Here is a 14,972-nt window from a genome sequence, read left to right as displayed (position 1 = left end):
ATGGTAGGGATATGGCGCACATGGCAATATGTGCCCCTGATGCACATGGCGATATGTGCCCCTCAAGCTCTCCCTTGCCAAATGGACCCACTGACTCAGAACAACGGTCGCACTCTTCACCCAAATCTGGAGAAACTCCATCTACAAATGTGGTTCCTGCGTGGTTCCATTATGGCGAACTAGCCTGCTCGGAACAAGTCAAACATGTATTACTAAACAGCAGGAAAGTGACCACGTGTAATACTTACCTTCAAAAATGGAAGAGATTCTCCTCCTGGTGTCAAGAAAAACACATACCGGCCTCCACAACACTGCTACCATTAGTGCTGGAATACCTACTGGAGCTGAAATGCTCGGGTTTAGCAACAAGCTCGATGGAAGTCCACCCGGCCATTAGAGCATTCCATCATAAGACTGATGGGACCTCAGTCTTCGCACACCCCATTGCTAAACACTTCCTCAGGGGTCCCCAGAACATTTACCCAGAGGTTTGCCAACCTACTCCGGCTTGGGACCTCAGTCTGGTATTGAAAGGACTCACCAGAACACCATTTGAGCCACCTGTTCTCTCCTATTGCTTCTGCCAGAAGGGTGAGTGAGATAGGGGTTCTCATGGCCGATCCTCCCTATACAATATTCTTCAAAGACAAGGTCATGCTACGTCCGCACCCAAATTTTCTACCAAAGGTAACATCATCCTTTCATATGAACCAACCAATCCATCTTCCTACGTTCTATCCCAAGCCTCATGAGACTCCAGCAGAGACTGTCTTGCATACATTGGACATCAGGGGGCCATTAGCGTTTTACCTGGAAAGGACCAAACCTTTCCAGAAATCTCCTAGACTTTTTTCATTTCTACTACCAAGCGTTTGAAAGGCTGTGCAATATCCACTCACTGTCTAAATGGATCTCTACATGCATTCAACATTTGCTGTCATATTCGGAATGCGGACTCTTCTACCCACATCAGAGTCCATTCCACAGGATCAGTTTCAACCTCTATAGCGTTCCTAAACAATGTTCCAATACTAGAGATTTGTAGGGTGGCCACTTGGACCTCTGTCCACACATTCACTGAGCCCTATGGAATCACGTAAGATTCCAGGGCTGATGCCATAGTTGGCCTAAGCATACTTACCTCTACGACTCAAATGAACCTGAAGTTCCTCCTGCCTTCCGAGTGGCACTGCTTTACAGTCACCTGAATTGGAGCACCCACAGCACTTGAAGAAGAAGAGAGGGTTACTCACCTTGTGCAGTAACTGAGGTTCTTCAAAATGTGTGTCCCTGTGGGTGCTCCATTACCCACCCTCCTCCCCTCTACTTTGGAGTTTGTCGCTAGGACTCTGTGATAGAGAAGGAACTGGAGGGCTTGGGTTGTGAGCATGCTAGACGCGGCACCAACGGCACCACAAGATGCCTACTGCGCACGCACAACCTGTGCGGACATTGCTACCATAAGTCTCTGGTTGATGGTGCCAAGACGCATCGATATCTGAAGTGGAGCACCCACAGGGACACACGTCTTGAAGAAATTCAGTTACTGCACAAGGTAACTGTTTGGGAGTCACCTACAGTGGAGCACCCATAGGGATGCTACCCGAAGACAAAGAAGAAGTTACTCACTTTGTGCAGTAATGATGGTTCTTTGGGATGTTTGTCTCCATGGGTGCTCCACAACCTACCCTCCTACCCTCTACTTTGGAGTTTCGCTAATAAACACTGCGGTAGCAAAGGTACTGAGAGGGAAATGCCTGCGCATGCTAGCTTGCCTCATGGTGGGTGAGGCAATGCACATGTGTAGATGGGACGGACTGCTATTGAAATTCTCTGATCGGCAGCGTGGGGATGCATGCACACCTACAGTGAAGCACCCATAGGGGGGACATATCTCAAAGAACCATCATTACTGCACAATGTGAGTAACTTCCTCTTCTTTCACCTGAGAAATTCTAAACTGTACATAAGATAACTGAAATACCTGGCTCCTCAAAGACATAAGGTATGTTCCCTTCCTCCCTGTGAAAACACTGAGAACTAAAGATATTAAGAAAAAATATATAATACAAAGCAAAATGTCTTCAACTGCTGAATAACTCAGTTTACTGTTACAAGCTTTACAAAAGAACCATTACATTAGTGCTGAAATAAAAGCAGTTATACAACACTGGTTGTGGGAAAGTTCCAGAATCACATAATTTACTATGGTTGTAGAATGGTCTATCTGCATCTTGCCACTGGAACATGGAATATGCCTATGGCTGGGGCCAAATGACTTGCTTCAAGTTTTTGAAGCTTGACGAGGAGAGAAATTGCATCTTTCTTTATATTCTCTAGATGATCTCTTCCCTAGACGTTTCCCCTTCCCTCCTGCTCTTTCTCTCCCTGTATCTTCAGGAGCTAAAATTCAGATTGTCTGTTAATAACTTTTGACAAATGATCATTATTTATATTTTCTCCTGCAGTGGTTCCGCAGTGCAGTCATCAAGGAGAACGCCATGCCTGAAGGTCTGATGACACTGCTCTTCTCTAACATAGATCCAATCTATGAGTTTCACCGAAGTTTCCTGAAAGAAATGGAGCAGAGGCTAGCACTCTGGTAAGAATTAATAGAGCTGTATGCTCAGGCGAAGGCTGTAGATGATCCTTCAAATCTGTACAATTTGGCACTTCTGAAACTGTGTAAAAGGAATAAATGAAGAGGTGTTTTTAAAAATATAAATTATGGAAGGGGAAAAACTACAGCTGGAATACTCTTAAAAGGCCACAGTTTCATGCATTGTCCCCACAATCCCTCAGATTTGTACATGTAAATTATATAATGGCATGCCTGACCACACTTTTTGTGTATAGTTATGTACTCAGCACACACAGATGTGAGTTTTTTGTAGCAGAACCTATTGCTCCCTGTTTCAAAATTTTGACCCCGTTTTCCTGGCCCTAGCAAAGAGAAGAAACACAAGGTCAAAAGGATAATAGTACATGTTCTTTGGGGTATTTTACTTTGTCTGGTTAAAGTAACTGGAAAACAAATGTTTCTATGAATAAAAAATGCATAAGCAAAGCTATTATTTCTCACAGAACAGCTTTTCTGATTTTAGAGAAGGGATTCCAGGACCAATGACCTTTGTGTTATTTTCTGTAGCCCGAGACATAGCATACTGGAATCCAACTAGCCATCATAGGTCCAATGTGCTACGTTCTGTTCATGGAATTTAATTGATTTAGTGATTTTTCTACCTCTTTATAGTAGCAAACCAAATTTTCCCTGTGTAGACCATGGATTTCATGACGTGGTGGTTGTGCCTCAGCTTGTGAAGATTATGCCATAAAGGGCATAAGCCAAATAATTGTATTCGGTTACAGCAGCCTAGTTCTGAAAGAGCAGAAGTGAACAAATACAGTGTACAAAAACTAACAAAAATAACTCAAACTCAGATGTACCCTGTCAAGACTATTTTTACAAATCTCTGAACAGTTATACTAACCTCATCATGGAGTTAATTTCTGATCCTTTCCTCATGTGATTGTGGGGTAGGTGTGGTTGTGGTTGGTTGTTCTTTTTTGTGGCCACCATATTTGCTGTTCCCCATGATTTCAACTGAAGTAGGAAGCATGGGGAGATGGATGGCAAGGCAGAATACTAGTCTTGTCTCCTTTTGTTATCCAAAAGTCATCTTTAGTACACTCAAAAAATTGTGTATCCAGGGCCCTCATCTTAGTACAGTTTCTCATTCCATTGTTTGTGTTTATTTCAGGGAAGGACGATCCAACGCTTACGTGAAAGGAGATTGTCAACGGATTGGAGATGTCATGCTGAGGAACATGTGCATGCTGAAGGTAGAAGAATTGACTCTTGAAATTCTGAGATTTTAAGTTCAGTATCACTTATTGACAGGGTAGTAGTTCCAGTTGTAGCATTTTCACCCAACTCAGTGATGTGTAAATTAATTGATTATGGTTTGTAAATTACTTTAAAACAAAATTTAACAGGAGACTATTTGCAGCAACTAACACTGCCATTGTATTTTATTCCACCTACATCTAAGACCAGATAAGAGCTGGCTGTTTAGAAGACTAAGCATTTGTCTGCATGAGGAGATTAAACAGCATAGATATAAAGGAACAATTATTCCACTATAGTGATGCCAGTGTAACTCTGCTCTTTTTTTTTTAAACTCTGGAGTAATTATTCTGGAATGAAATAATTTTTATTCGAGAATAGTGTTCACACACAGTTATACCAGCATAGTTGTAGCAAAATTATTATTCCACTATAGCTATACTGGTCAATTTCCCCATGTAGACAAGTCCTAAGAAAGAAAATTCCAAGGCACCTCTGCCTGTTCTGGTCATTCCATAGATGCAATTGCTGTTTTCATATTGGGGTATTTTGATGTCCCTCAGTCATGTTCTTTCCATTTTTCTTATCCACAATATACTGTGGAAAAGTAACAGTATACTGGGTTCTTCAGTCATTGGAGTTATCCGTATCTGCCTTTTTGATCTATCTTCAGTTTGTTTTTATAACACGAACTATAAGAGATGGTTAAAAATACCATGGTTTTGATGCAACCAGTCTCTACCATAGTAACTAATTTCTACAGAATTTTTTATCCTCTGTCTCAGTGGACATCTGGTTTTGTTTGATTTTTGTGTGTGTGTGTGTGGGGGGGGGGTGTCAGTCCTGCTGTCTTTAAACTACTTTAACTTTGGGTTCCATTCCAGGTTCTGGAGAGGAGTCTTTACTATAGTGGGCACAAATCCTTATGCCAGTCTCTTCCATACTCCTGGATCCACGACCCTGTCTCCACCTCTCTGAGTTCTAGTCTCTCTCTTTCGGGCTTGCAGTCAGTCCCAAAGCTTACTCTGCTTAAACTGGTTTTTCATTTGCTTGCAACCTTTACACATGTCCACATTGCCAGTACTAGCTCCTTTCTCTTTGATTGTTAAATATTATGTAAACTCTTCGTAGATTGTAAATTGTAATTACTACTAAGCAGCAATAGCAACTGTATTGTAACTTTTTAATTTTTTCTTTCCAGATTCATGTTACTGTTTGGTATGGCATATACTCAAAAATTAGGAAACACCAGAATTAAGGCTGCCTCTGCAACCCTAATTCAGCCCCCTTGTGTTATATGCATTATGATAGTCATTAATTATCTGATCACATACTGTTTTTTCCACAGGATGCCTGCCTCATTCAGGGCACAGGATGGCTCTCTTAATGAACAATTATTCAATATTTCCTTTTATCCTTGTTGTTTAATATGTGGCCCCAGGCCATCCTGTGAGATGGAGGGTCATCTGCATTTTAGAAATTGGGAACTGAGTCACAGAGAAATAAATATGAAAAATATCTCTTAATTTTGGAATGTCCCATTTGAAATACCTTGGACCTAATTTTTCAGCATAATTAGCATCATATATCACTTTATATAGAATCATAGAAGATTAAGGTTGGAAGAGACCTCAGGAGGTCATCTAGTCCAACCCCTTGCTCAAAGCAGGACCAACCCCAACTAAATCATCCCAGCCAGGGCTTTGTCAGGCCGGGCCTTAAAAACCTCTAAGGATGGAGATTCTACCACCTCCCTAAGTAACCAATTCCAGTGCTTCAGCACCCTCCTAGTGAAATAGTGTTTCCTAATATCCAGCCTAGACCTCCCCCACTGCAACTTGAGACCATTGCTTCCTGTTCTGTCATCTGCCACCACTAAGAACAGCCTAGCTCCATTCTCTTTGGAACCCCACTTCAGCTAGTTGAAGGCTCTTCTCCCTTTTAGTTAGGTGCATCCCATCTCTTCCTAGCTATCCTCCTTCCTGGAACAATATCCCATGGTTGAAGAATCCAAAGCCCTCTCTCTGACACTACCTGTGTAACCACGCATTTACCTCCACAATTCCATAGTCCCTACCTGGGCCTTTTCCTTCAACAGGGAGGATGGACAAGAACACAACTTGCGCCTCAGACTCCTTTATCCTTCTTCCCAGAGCCACATAGTCTGCAGTGACCCACTCAAGGTCATTCTTGGCAGTATCATTGGTGCCCATGTGGAGAAGTAGGAAGGGGTAGTGGTCTGAGGGCTTGAACAGACTCGGCAGACACTCAGTCACATCCTGAATTCTAGCTCCAGACAAGCAGCACACTACTCAAGTCTCCTGGTCTGGACAGGAGGCAGATGGATGACTCCATCCCTCTTAGGAGGGACTTCGTGACCACCACCACCACCTGTCTCCTCCTCTTGGGAGTGGTGGTCGTGGAACCCCCATCTCTAGGACAATGCATCCCATGCCTTCTGGTCAATGGGGTCTCCTTCTGATCCCTTCCCTCAGATGACTGTTCCAAACCATTCTCCGCCATAGTACCTGTGCAGAGAGCCTCTATCTGCGTTGGGGGTACATGGGTTCTCCTCTTTCTTCTTTTGGAGGTCACATGCCGCCAATTTTCTTCCCTGTTCTGCACTGCCCTCTCTGATTCTTCAGCATGCTGTGCCTGCAGTACCAAATGCTGACTTCTGTCAAGAAAATCTTCATTTTCTCTGATGCAACGCGGGGTTGATACTTGGGTCTCTAGTCCTTTAACCTTCTCTTCCAATATGGAGACCAACTTGCACTTCGTACAGACGAAGTTGATTCTACCCTCTGCGAGAAAGACAAACTATATGCTATATGTTCAAAACACTGCTCCCATTGACTTCAGTTGCAGCTGAGTGGTTAGCACTTCTGTAACCCAGATCCCAGGGTCTCAAGTCAGACACCCAGAAAATGAAGAACATGCCATCAGTGATCACCTATCAAAAGTTTGGTTTAAGTGACTTGCCCAGCATCACATTGGAACTCTGTGTCAGAGGCAGGGATAGAATCCAGTTCTCCAAGGCAGCATTCAAATGCCCTAGCCATGGGACCCTCCTTTTTCCCCCTACAATCCCACGCCTCATTGCTACATACCATATAAATTCTGCAACAAATGAAGCAAGGATCCTACAGACAACAGCCTCCTTGGCCATACAGTGCTAATGCATCCCCAGATCAGGCCCAGCCTGTGCACCAAATGAGGCAGGTGTCCTGTGGAAAAAACAGTATGTGAACAGATAATTAAAGACTTTATCATAATGAATATACACAAGGGAGGCAAATTGTATAGGCTGAGATTCAGGAATCTTGGGTTCTATTTCAAGTTCGGGAGGGGAGTGTTCTCTGTCCTCTCTGGTCCCCTTCAAGCTTGACCCCTTCTGCCCCAACCTCTCCAACCTGTCCTTGGTCTGATCTCTTCCACACCCCTGGCTCCTTATCCCAATTTCCTCACCTTAGGCTTCTCATCACGGACCCAGTTGTCTTGCCCACCACGTCTCTCCCTTTTGGGCTCACTGTCAGAGTCCCAATCTCACCCCCACCCCAACTCCCAGTCCCAGTTTCCTTGCCCAGGCAGTGCCAGTTCTCCCCTCCCAACTCGTCATCTGATCTCTTTCCACTCTTCCCCACTCAACCTCTGCCCTCCAGTCATGTCCATGTCTCCCCACCACTGCCATCGGTTCCCAGTCCCAGTATCCCTCCTTCGGCTCCTTGTCCAATCTTAGTCTCCCCCATCATCTCCCTGTTTCCTTATCCCAGTTCTTCCCCAGCTTCTTGTTTGATCTGTCTCCTTGGCCCCCCAATACCCATTTCCCTCACCCCACCTCCGTCTGGTTTCAAGTCATAGAATCATAGAATATCAGGGTTGGAAGGGACCTCAGGAGGTCATCTAGTCCAACCCCCTGCTCAAAGCAGGACCAATCCCCAATTAAATCATCCCAGCCAGGGCTTTGTCAAGTCCCAGTCCCTTTATACAGCCAGTCTTAGTTTCACCTTCGCGTCCCAGCTCCTTGTCCAATCTCAGAGTTCCTCCCCCATACTGGCTTCAGGTTTCCTCCCTGGTTCTCCTACCCACTCCTGGTCTCTCCCACAATGTCTCCCAGCCTCCCCTTCATCCTGTTCCCCAGCTCCCGCTCTCAATCTCCTTGCCCAACCACTACCAGTCTCACCTGTCTTCTTGTACCAATATACTCCTTTCCCTCCCTCCAGTCCGACTCTTGTCCCCTTTGCATTCGAGTCAGGTGCCTTCCTCCTCCACTCTGTCTGGGCGTCAGAAATAGCTAAACTGTTTTGATTGAAATTTTCCAGAAAAAAAAATTCAGCCTGAGGCAGATACCCAGCAGGAAAAATTTCTGCCCAAACAGTTAAAGTTTGGGAAAGTTAAAAGCAACTGAAAACAGAGTCTTGTAGTGGGAAGTGTCAGGCAATCTTAATAATAGGCAGTGCTACCAACACCACCTATAAAATATAAGTAATGACCCTGTCCAGAGAACAAAAGCCAGCTAGCCATATATGAATATATTTATTAGAGATTTTTAATAGAGCAGTTACGATATATGGTACAGTATTGCGAATGTTTATTTTTACCAACAGTCAGGGCATATACAGTTTTTGTTTATATCGTTCATGTTTCAGTATTGTAAATAAAACTGAAGATGAGGGACAAGGGGATGCTAGTGTTTCTTGGTGTCCATTGGTCAAATCTAGACCATGTTAAGGGTTTTTCCCCAGTTTCTAGTCATTCCTGTGTCTCTTGTGATCCAACAGGAGTTTACCAGCTACTTGCAGAAACATGATGAGGTCCTGACAGAACTGGAGAAAGCAACTAAGCGCTTAAAGAAACTGGAAATGGTTTATAAGGAGTTTGAATTGCAGAAGGTTTGCTATCTGCCACTCAACACTTTCCTGCTCAAGCCCATCCAGAGGCTGATACACTACAAGCTGATCCTGGGGAGACTTTGCAAGCATTACACAGTAGAACACCAGGACTATGCCGACTGCAGGAGTGAGTGAACAGTGAGCTAGTCTGAATTCTGTTCTCTCCTTTACATCCTTTGCATTTCAGCATCTCTTAGTGAATCCAGAAGTATTGCAGCTCAGAACTAAATGCGAAACTCCTTTCCTTGACCTAGCTTTCCTCAAAAATTTCATTATACACAGAACTCACCCTCTCTTTCTCTCTGTCATGTGGATGCAAAAGCAAGCTTGCCACCTAGAAGCTATCCTGTTTCTCCTGCAGGCTGAGATGGAAGAGAGTGTTTCTATTTTTATGGATGTGACAGTTGCTCACATAGCTATGGAGATGGGAGCTGTATAGGTATCTAGCTCTCTTGACTGAGATTTGCAAAGCAGTCTATGAGATTTAGATACATCTTCTATTAAATTTAATCCCCTAGATGGCCTTGAAAATCTCAGCCTAAATATGTATTTTTCTTATGAAGATATGTCTTGTAATTGTTCCGTCTGGGTTCTGCCCTTTAGCTTAGGAGACATTCTTCAGAACTGTCAATAACAGGCAATCTGGTCCATCCTTCCTCTTCGATATTTCTGCTTCCACTGAAGAACTCTAGATTACCTGTCCAGTGTTTGAATGTGACCAGCACCACTCAGACAAGTGCCTAGCAGTGAGTTTCCCTTGCAGAGGCTACCATGTTCTCAGATGTGCTAGCTCCTTTTGCACTTTTATTTGGCTTCCCTTCTGTGTTACAGACAGACAGAATCATAGAAGATTAGGGTTGGAAGAGACCTCAGGAGGTCATCTAGTCCAACCTCCTGCTCAAAGCAGGACCGACACCAACTAAATCATCCCAGACAGGGTTTTGTCAATCCAGGCCTTAAAAACCTCCAAGGATGGAGAGTCCACGACCTCCCTAGGTAACCCATTCCAGAGCTTCACCACCCTCCTAGTGAAATAGTGTTTCCTAATATCCAACCTAGACCTCCTCCACTGCAACTTGAGACCATTGCTTCTTGTTCTGTCATCTGCCACCACTGAGAACAGCCACGCTCCATCCTCTTTGAAACCCCACTTCAGGTAGTTGAAGGCTGCTATCAAATCCCCCCTCACTCTTCTCTTCTGCAGACTAAACAAGCGCAGTTCCCTCAGCCTCTTCTCGTAAGTCATGTGCCCCAGCCCCCTGATCATTTTCATTGCCTTCCGCAGGACTCTCTCCAAATTGTCCACATCCTTTCTGTACTGGGGGGCCCAAAACTGGATGCAATACTCCAGTTGTGGCCTCACCAGTGCCGAATAGAGGGAAATAATCGCTTCCCTCAGTCTGCTGGCAATGTATGCCGTTAGCCTTCTTTGCAACAAGGGCACACGGCTGACTCATATCCAGCTTCTCATCCACTATAATCCCCAGGTCCTTTTCTGCAGAACTGCTTCTTAGCCAGTTGGTCCCCAGCCTGTAGCGGTGCAAGGGATTCTTCCGTCCTAAGTGCAGGACTCTGCACCTGTCTTTGTTGAACCTCATCAGATTTCTTTTGGCCCAATCCTCCAATTTGTCTAGGTCACTCTGGACACTTGTGGGGAGGGATAGCTCAGTGGTTTGAGCATTGGCCTGCTAAACCTAGGGTTGTGAGTTCAATCCTTGAGGGGGCCATTAAGGGATCTGGCCCCCCCTCCCCCCCCAAAAAAGCTATATTTGCTATGCTTTTCTGAAGTTCAGGGTCCATATTTTGCTAATCTCCTTTCTTTCTTTTGTGTGGATCCTGAACTCAACCAACTCATGGACACTGCTGCCCAGGTAGCCATCCACTTCTACTTCCAATTCTTCCCTGTTCGTAAGCAGCAGGTCACGAGGAGAACGGCTCCTGGTTGGTTCCTCCAGTAGTTGCACCATCTCCCTGTATACTACTGACAGGTGCCATTTGAGCACCTTTAGAGCAGGGAATCTCTTTGTTCAGCTACTGCTGGTGGAGGTCAGAGTGTCTTTTCTCTGAATGGTGCCCTGTTGGCATAGCACTCAAGCAACCCTTTCTCAGAGTGGCTTATTCTTATTTCATCTCCCGCTGCTGGTGTGATTAGAAGCAACCTTCTCCCAGGCCACTGAGCTCATGTTTCCAGGCAGTTCCCTGCTTTTGGCCACTCTCTCTGAGAAGCTCACCTTCCCACTACAGGGTACGTTGCAACACCATGTCTGAAGTACCTTTGTTTCAGCCCAGCAGAGGTGAGCTGCCCATCAGAAGCAGCTGATTGCAGCACGGCAGATCAGCAAAAGGGACCACAAGCAGAAAAGAAGCTGGTATAAAGGGCATCCAGCTCACTCCTCCCTGGCCTACTGTTTGTCTACCCACCTAAGACAGTGATATCAGTGAGAGCAGATAGCTAAATCCCCATCAGCAGCATGTTCAGGATGCAGTTGAGCAGCTGCCAGAATTGTAATAGGATTCACCACTTTTTCTGCATGTGAAGAATTGTCTTCAGTCCAACCCCCAGTTCCTGAAGGAGAGGAAACCATCAATCATCTTGTGAAAGCTTGTAGACTTTGATTCTGGTAGACATGGTCATCTGAGACCCAGTCCTAATACCTCTCAGATGTAACTTTCTGTCTCAAAAATCAGTGTTTCACCACAGTACAAAGTTTGACAGCTAGATTATGAAAGGCTCGTTCTCAAAGCCAAGGGATATTTGAATCAGACTGGTGTTCTTTTTAATGATGGCAAGGCAGAAATTCATCTCCATGACGTATGTAAGGGTGTGAATAAGATACAGACATGGTGTGTGGAACCTGGGACATGAAGATTACAGCATCCCACAAATTCTCCCATTCAAACTCATTGGCCTGGAGTTGGGAGTGTTCGCTAGTTTCCTGAAAGTGCAGTGTCTGCACTGGATGATGTAACAGACTCAAATAACGGAAAACTGGTGCTGCAATCATATATAATGGGATTTCTGAGGCCATCCAAATTACTGAAGTCTCCCAACCTAGTTTTTTCTTCATTGAATGAAAAGTCATTTTAACTATTCCAAGAAGTATCTTGCCACTTTGCCTATAAAAATGGGTTTCCTTGTTTCTTTTACCCCTGCCAGGAGGGCATCAGAACTACAAACACTGCCTATCTTCCACTGGGACAGGAGGTGCTGTGTTTTTCCATCTGGCTTCATGGCTAAAGGTCCACAGAGTTTTACTGTTTTTTTCATCTTTTTGCCATCATACAAAAAAAACAAAAAATGACACGTTTAATGTCTGGAGAGCTGTCTACACTGAACTAAGAAACTTGGCTAGTCACCAGCACTATTCCTCAAATGCTATTCAAAATGCAGGGAAAAGACCTCAAATTCCCATTGATAAATGGAGCCTGGTGTGCATCACAGAATCATGTATGACAAAGAGCATTATATGACCGTTAGACATAATGTACGTTTTAGGAGGTTAGCATAAATAGAAGAAAACTGTGGAATCAATATCTGGTTACCGGACACTGCTAATCAGACCTTATGGTCTCCGTTGAAGACATTTTTGGGAGAAAGGGCCTGCATGCTGTGATTGAAAATTAAGATAACACACCTGAATTAAATTTCCCTTAATTATAAATATATTATTAGGTAATATGCGTTTCACACACTGACCCCAGTCACTTTCCAGGCACAAAAGGATTACCAGAAGTGCCTTCCTGAAACACAGAAATTACCAGCTAATTTATTCTCTTGGATAGCATGTCTGGTAATTCTTCCCTCTTTTGAGTAAATATATAGCTTTCAAATGCCCCTTTCACACAAGTAAACCGAAAGTATTGGTTAGTCAATGTTGAGTTTGACAAGTTAGAAGAGGGAAGGGAGAAGGGGAAAAAAGTACTTCTGATATTATTGCATGTGATTGACAGCTCTGGAGACTGAACTCTGTCCTTTCCCAGGACAGACAAACTGATTAGCAAATTTGCTATCGAAGAGAAAATAAATTAAAGTGTGAGAAAGAGCGTGCACGCGTGTGTGTAAAATTTTTTTTTGTTGGACCTACAAAAAGTATGGTTTGCTCATTCTACTTGTTCTACAGTCATTTAAACAGTGATGATATTAGTCCACAAAGAAAGATGTTTTGGCTTAAAATGCTGTAAATTCAAGTTGTGAAATTAATACAGTCTAGTAAATTCAATACCATTTAAAATTCATAGAAAATGCTAAATGGAAAAGTACAAAACTGACAGGAAAATGTTTAAGGTCAAAGCATGCGTTCACTTGTGTTTTAAAATTGCTTTAGTTTGGGGCTTTATCAGTCTCATGCCATACTCTGGTACCATCGTCCCTGTATTAAAGCAACATCATCTTCAAAAGCACCACCCCAGAATAGGAGATTATATTAACAGTTGTTAGTAGCAGAAAGAAAAAGATAGCTTTAATGAGTACTGTTCTATTTGAATAGAAAAATCCTTTTCTCCTCTGCCATTGCCCAAAGCTTTTTTCCTTTTCACTTTTGACAGTCTTTAATATTTTTAAGCCTAGTTGGAAAATGAGTCCTTGCTTCCTACTGTGGAGGAAAAGATGTAATACTCATCAGAAACTCTTGCTTGGTTAAATATATAAACGTAGCAAAGAAGTTGCCATACCATATAGTGTAATATTTTCTAACTTTCAAAGTAACGTATTGGTTACATGGTAATTACTTTTGGATTTACAAATTGTAATTACCTGGTAATCTCCAGAAACATGTAATTACCATGAAGTTGCATGATATTCTCCATGTGATTAAAAATAAATGCATACATAAATTTGAGCCCTTTTAAATGAGTGTTACAAAATAACTGATGGTAGATTGATGGCTAGGACCTCTGGCTTTGTCTGCGGAGCCCTGATCTGTGTTGGTGTTGCTTTTCCTGCAGATGCACTGAAGGAGGTTACAGAGATGACAACTCAGCTCCAAAACAGCCTGATCCACCTGGAGAATTTCCAGAAGCTGACAGAGCTACAACATGACTTGATTGGCATTGATAACCTCATAGCACCTGACAGAGTAGGTAACTTTCTTTGCTTAACTTCTAAAGCCTTTATTGGCTTTGACTACTTAGGAACAACGTTTATATGACATACTTATTTACCTGCCACAGACTTTAACTATGTGTTTATCTTAAAGCCTGTAAGGGTTCTCATAGGATATGTGCCTGTATATCAGGTCACATTTTCCCCTTGTAATGGTACTGTAAGGAACAAAAACAAAAATAGTTCAACTTAGGTTGATATTCCATTGCAATACTCTGAGTACAACAGGTACTCGGTGAGCTGTTATGATTGGCCCTTGGATAAGAGGCAATACATTACGTCACCAAACAATGACCACACTGCTAGGTCTGCTGGTTCAGTCTCTGATTTACCTCTGCTTTAGAGTGGCCTGAGAGAATATGGAGAATATAGCATTGATGAGAGGAACATCAACAGAGTAGGGACCACAGTGTTAGCATTAACTGTGAGTATCCGTGACTTTGGGAGGATTTTTTAGATTCTAGGTATATTATTTTTCTGAATGCATCCGATGAAGTGAGCTGTAGCTCACGAAAGCTTATGCTCAAATAAATTTGTTAGTCTCTAAGGTGGCACAAGTACTCCTTTTCTTTTTACATAGTAGTAGTGTGGCACATCAGAGAACTAATGGACAGTTTAGTGTTCTATAAGGTTAATGGGGCATTAGTTCAGTAGCCAGTATGCTGAAGTCCAGCCTTTTATCAGTAATTGCCTTTTCTCACTTACTCCAAATGGTGTTGGCAACAAGGAGAAAGTTGGGAAAAGGAAGAGACCTCAAAACTCTGTGCACTTGGAGAAAGGCAAAGCTTGATGTAACTTTCTTTTTCCCCACAGGAATTTATCCGGGAGGGTTGCTTGTACAAGCTCACTAAAAAAGGTTTACAGCAGAGGATGTTCTTTCTGGTGAGTGCTTCCTTTGCTGTCTACACATCAAGTGTCCTCAAGGCATAGCCACAAACTAAGCTGTTTTTCAGGGATTGAGTCCCAGTACAGAGATGATGGAGCTCAACATGCTAACCAAAAGTTCACTGAGTTTCTTCTCATGGTATATGGAGGACAGCAGTAATCCAGTCCATTTTCTGACTGTTTATTTACACCCATTTATTTAATTTAGGTACATTTAAAAAGCCTTGTTAATATCAAGCTCCATTAG

General features: G+C 43.2%; 1 protein-coding gene across 2 annotated transcripts in view; it reads left to right on the top strand.

The window, feature by feature from the left end:
- FARP2 (FERM, ARH/RhoGEF and pleckstrin domain protein 2) overlaps positions 1–14,972 on the top strand; it is a 198,826-nt gene that overhangs the window by 167,042 nt on the left and 16,812 nt on the right. For both annotated transcript variants that reach the window (XM_074964209.1, XM_074964208.1), the window contains exons 16-20: positions 2,469–2,602; positions 3,762–3,843; positions 8,629–8,866; positions 13,684–13,814; positions 14,654–14,722. In XM_074964209.1, coding sequence (XP_074820310.1) covers positions 2,469–2,602; positions 3,762–3,843; positions 8,629–8,866; positions 13,684–13,814; positions 14,654–14,722 — 654 coding nt within the window. The remainder of the gene's footprint in view (positions 1–2,468; positions 2,603–3,761; positions 3,844–8,628; positions 8,867–13,683; positions 13,815–14,653; positions 14,723–14,972) is intronic.

The sequence above is a fragment of the Natator depressus genome, chromosome 9 (genome assembly GCF_965152275.1).
Source record: "Natator depressus isolate rNatDep1 chromosome 9, rNatDep2.hap1, whole genome shotgun sequence".
Taxonomy (NCBI): domain Eukaryota; kingdom Metazoa; phylum Chordata; order Testudines; family Cheloniidae; genus Natator; species Natator depressus.
This window is presented reverse-complemented; position numbering and strand designations above follow the sequence as displayed.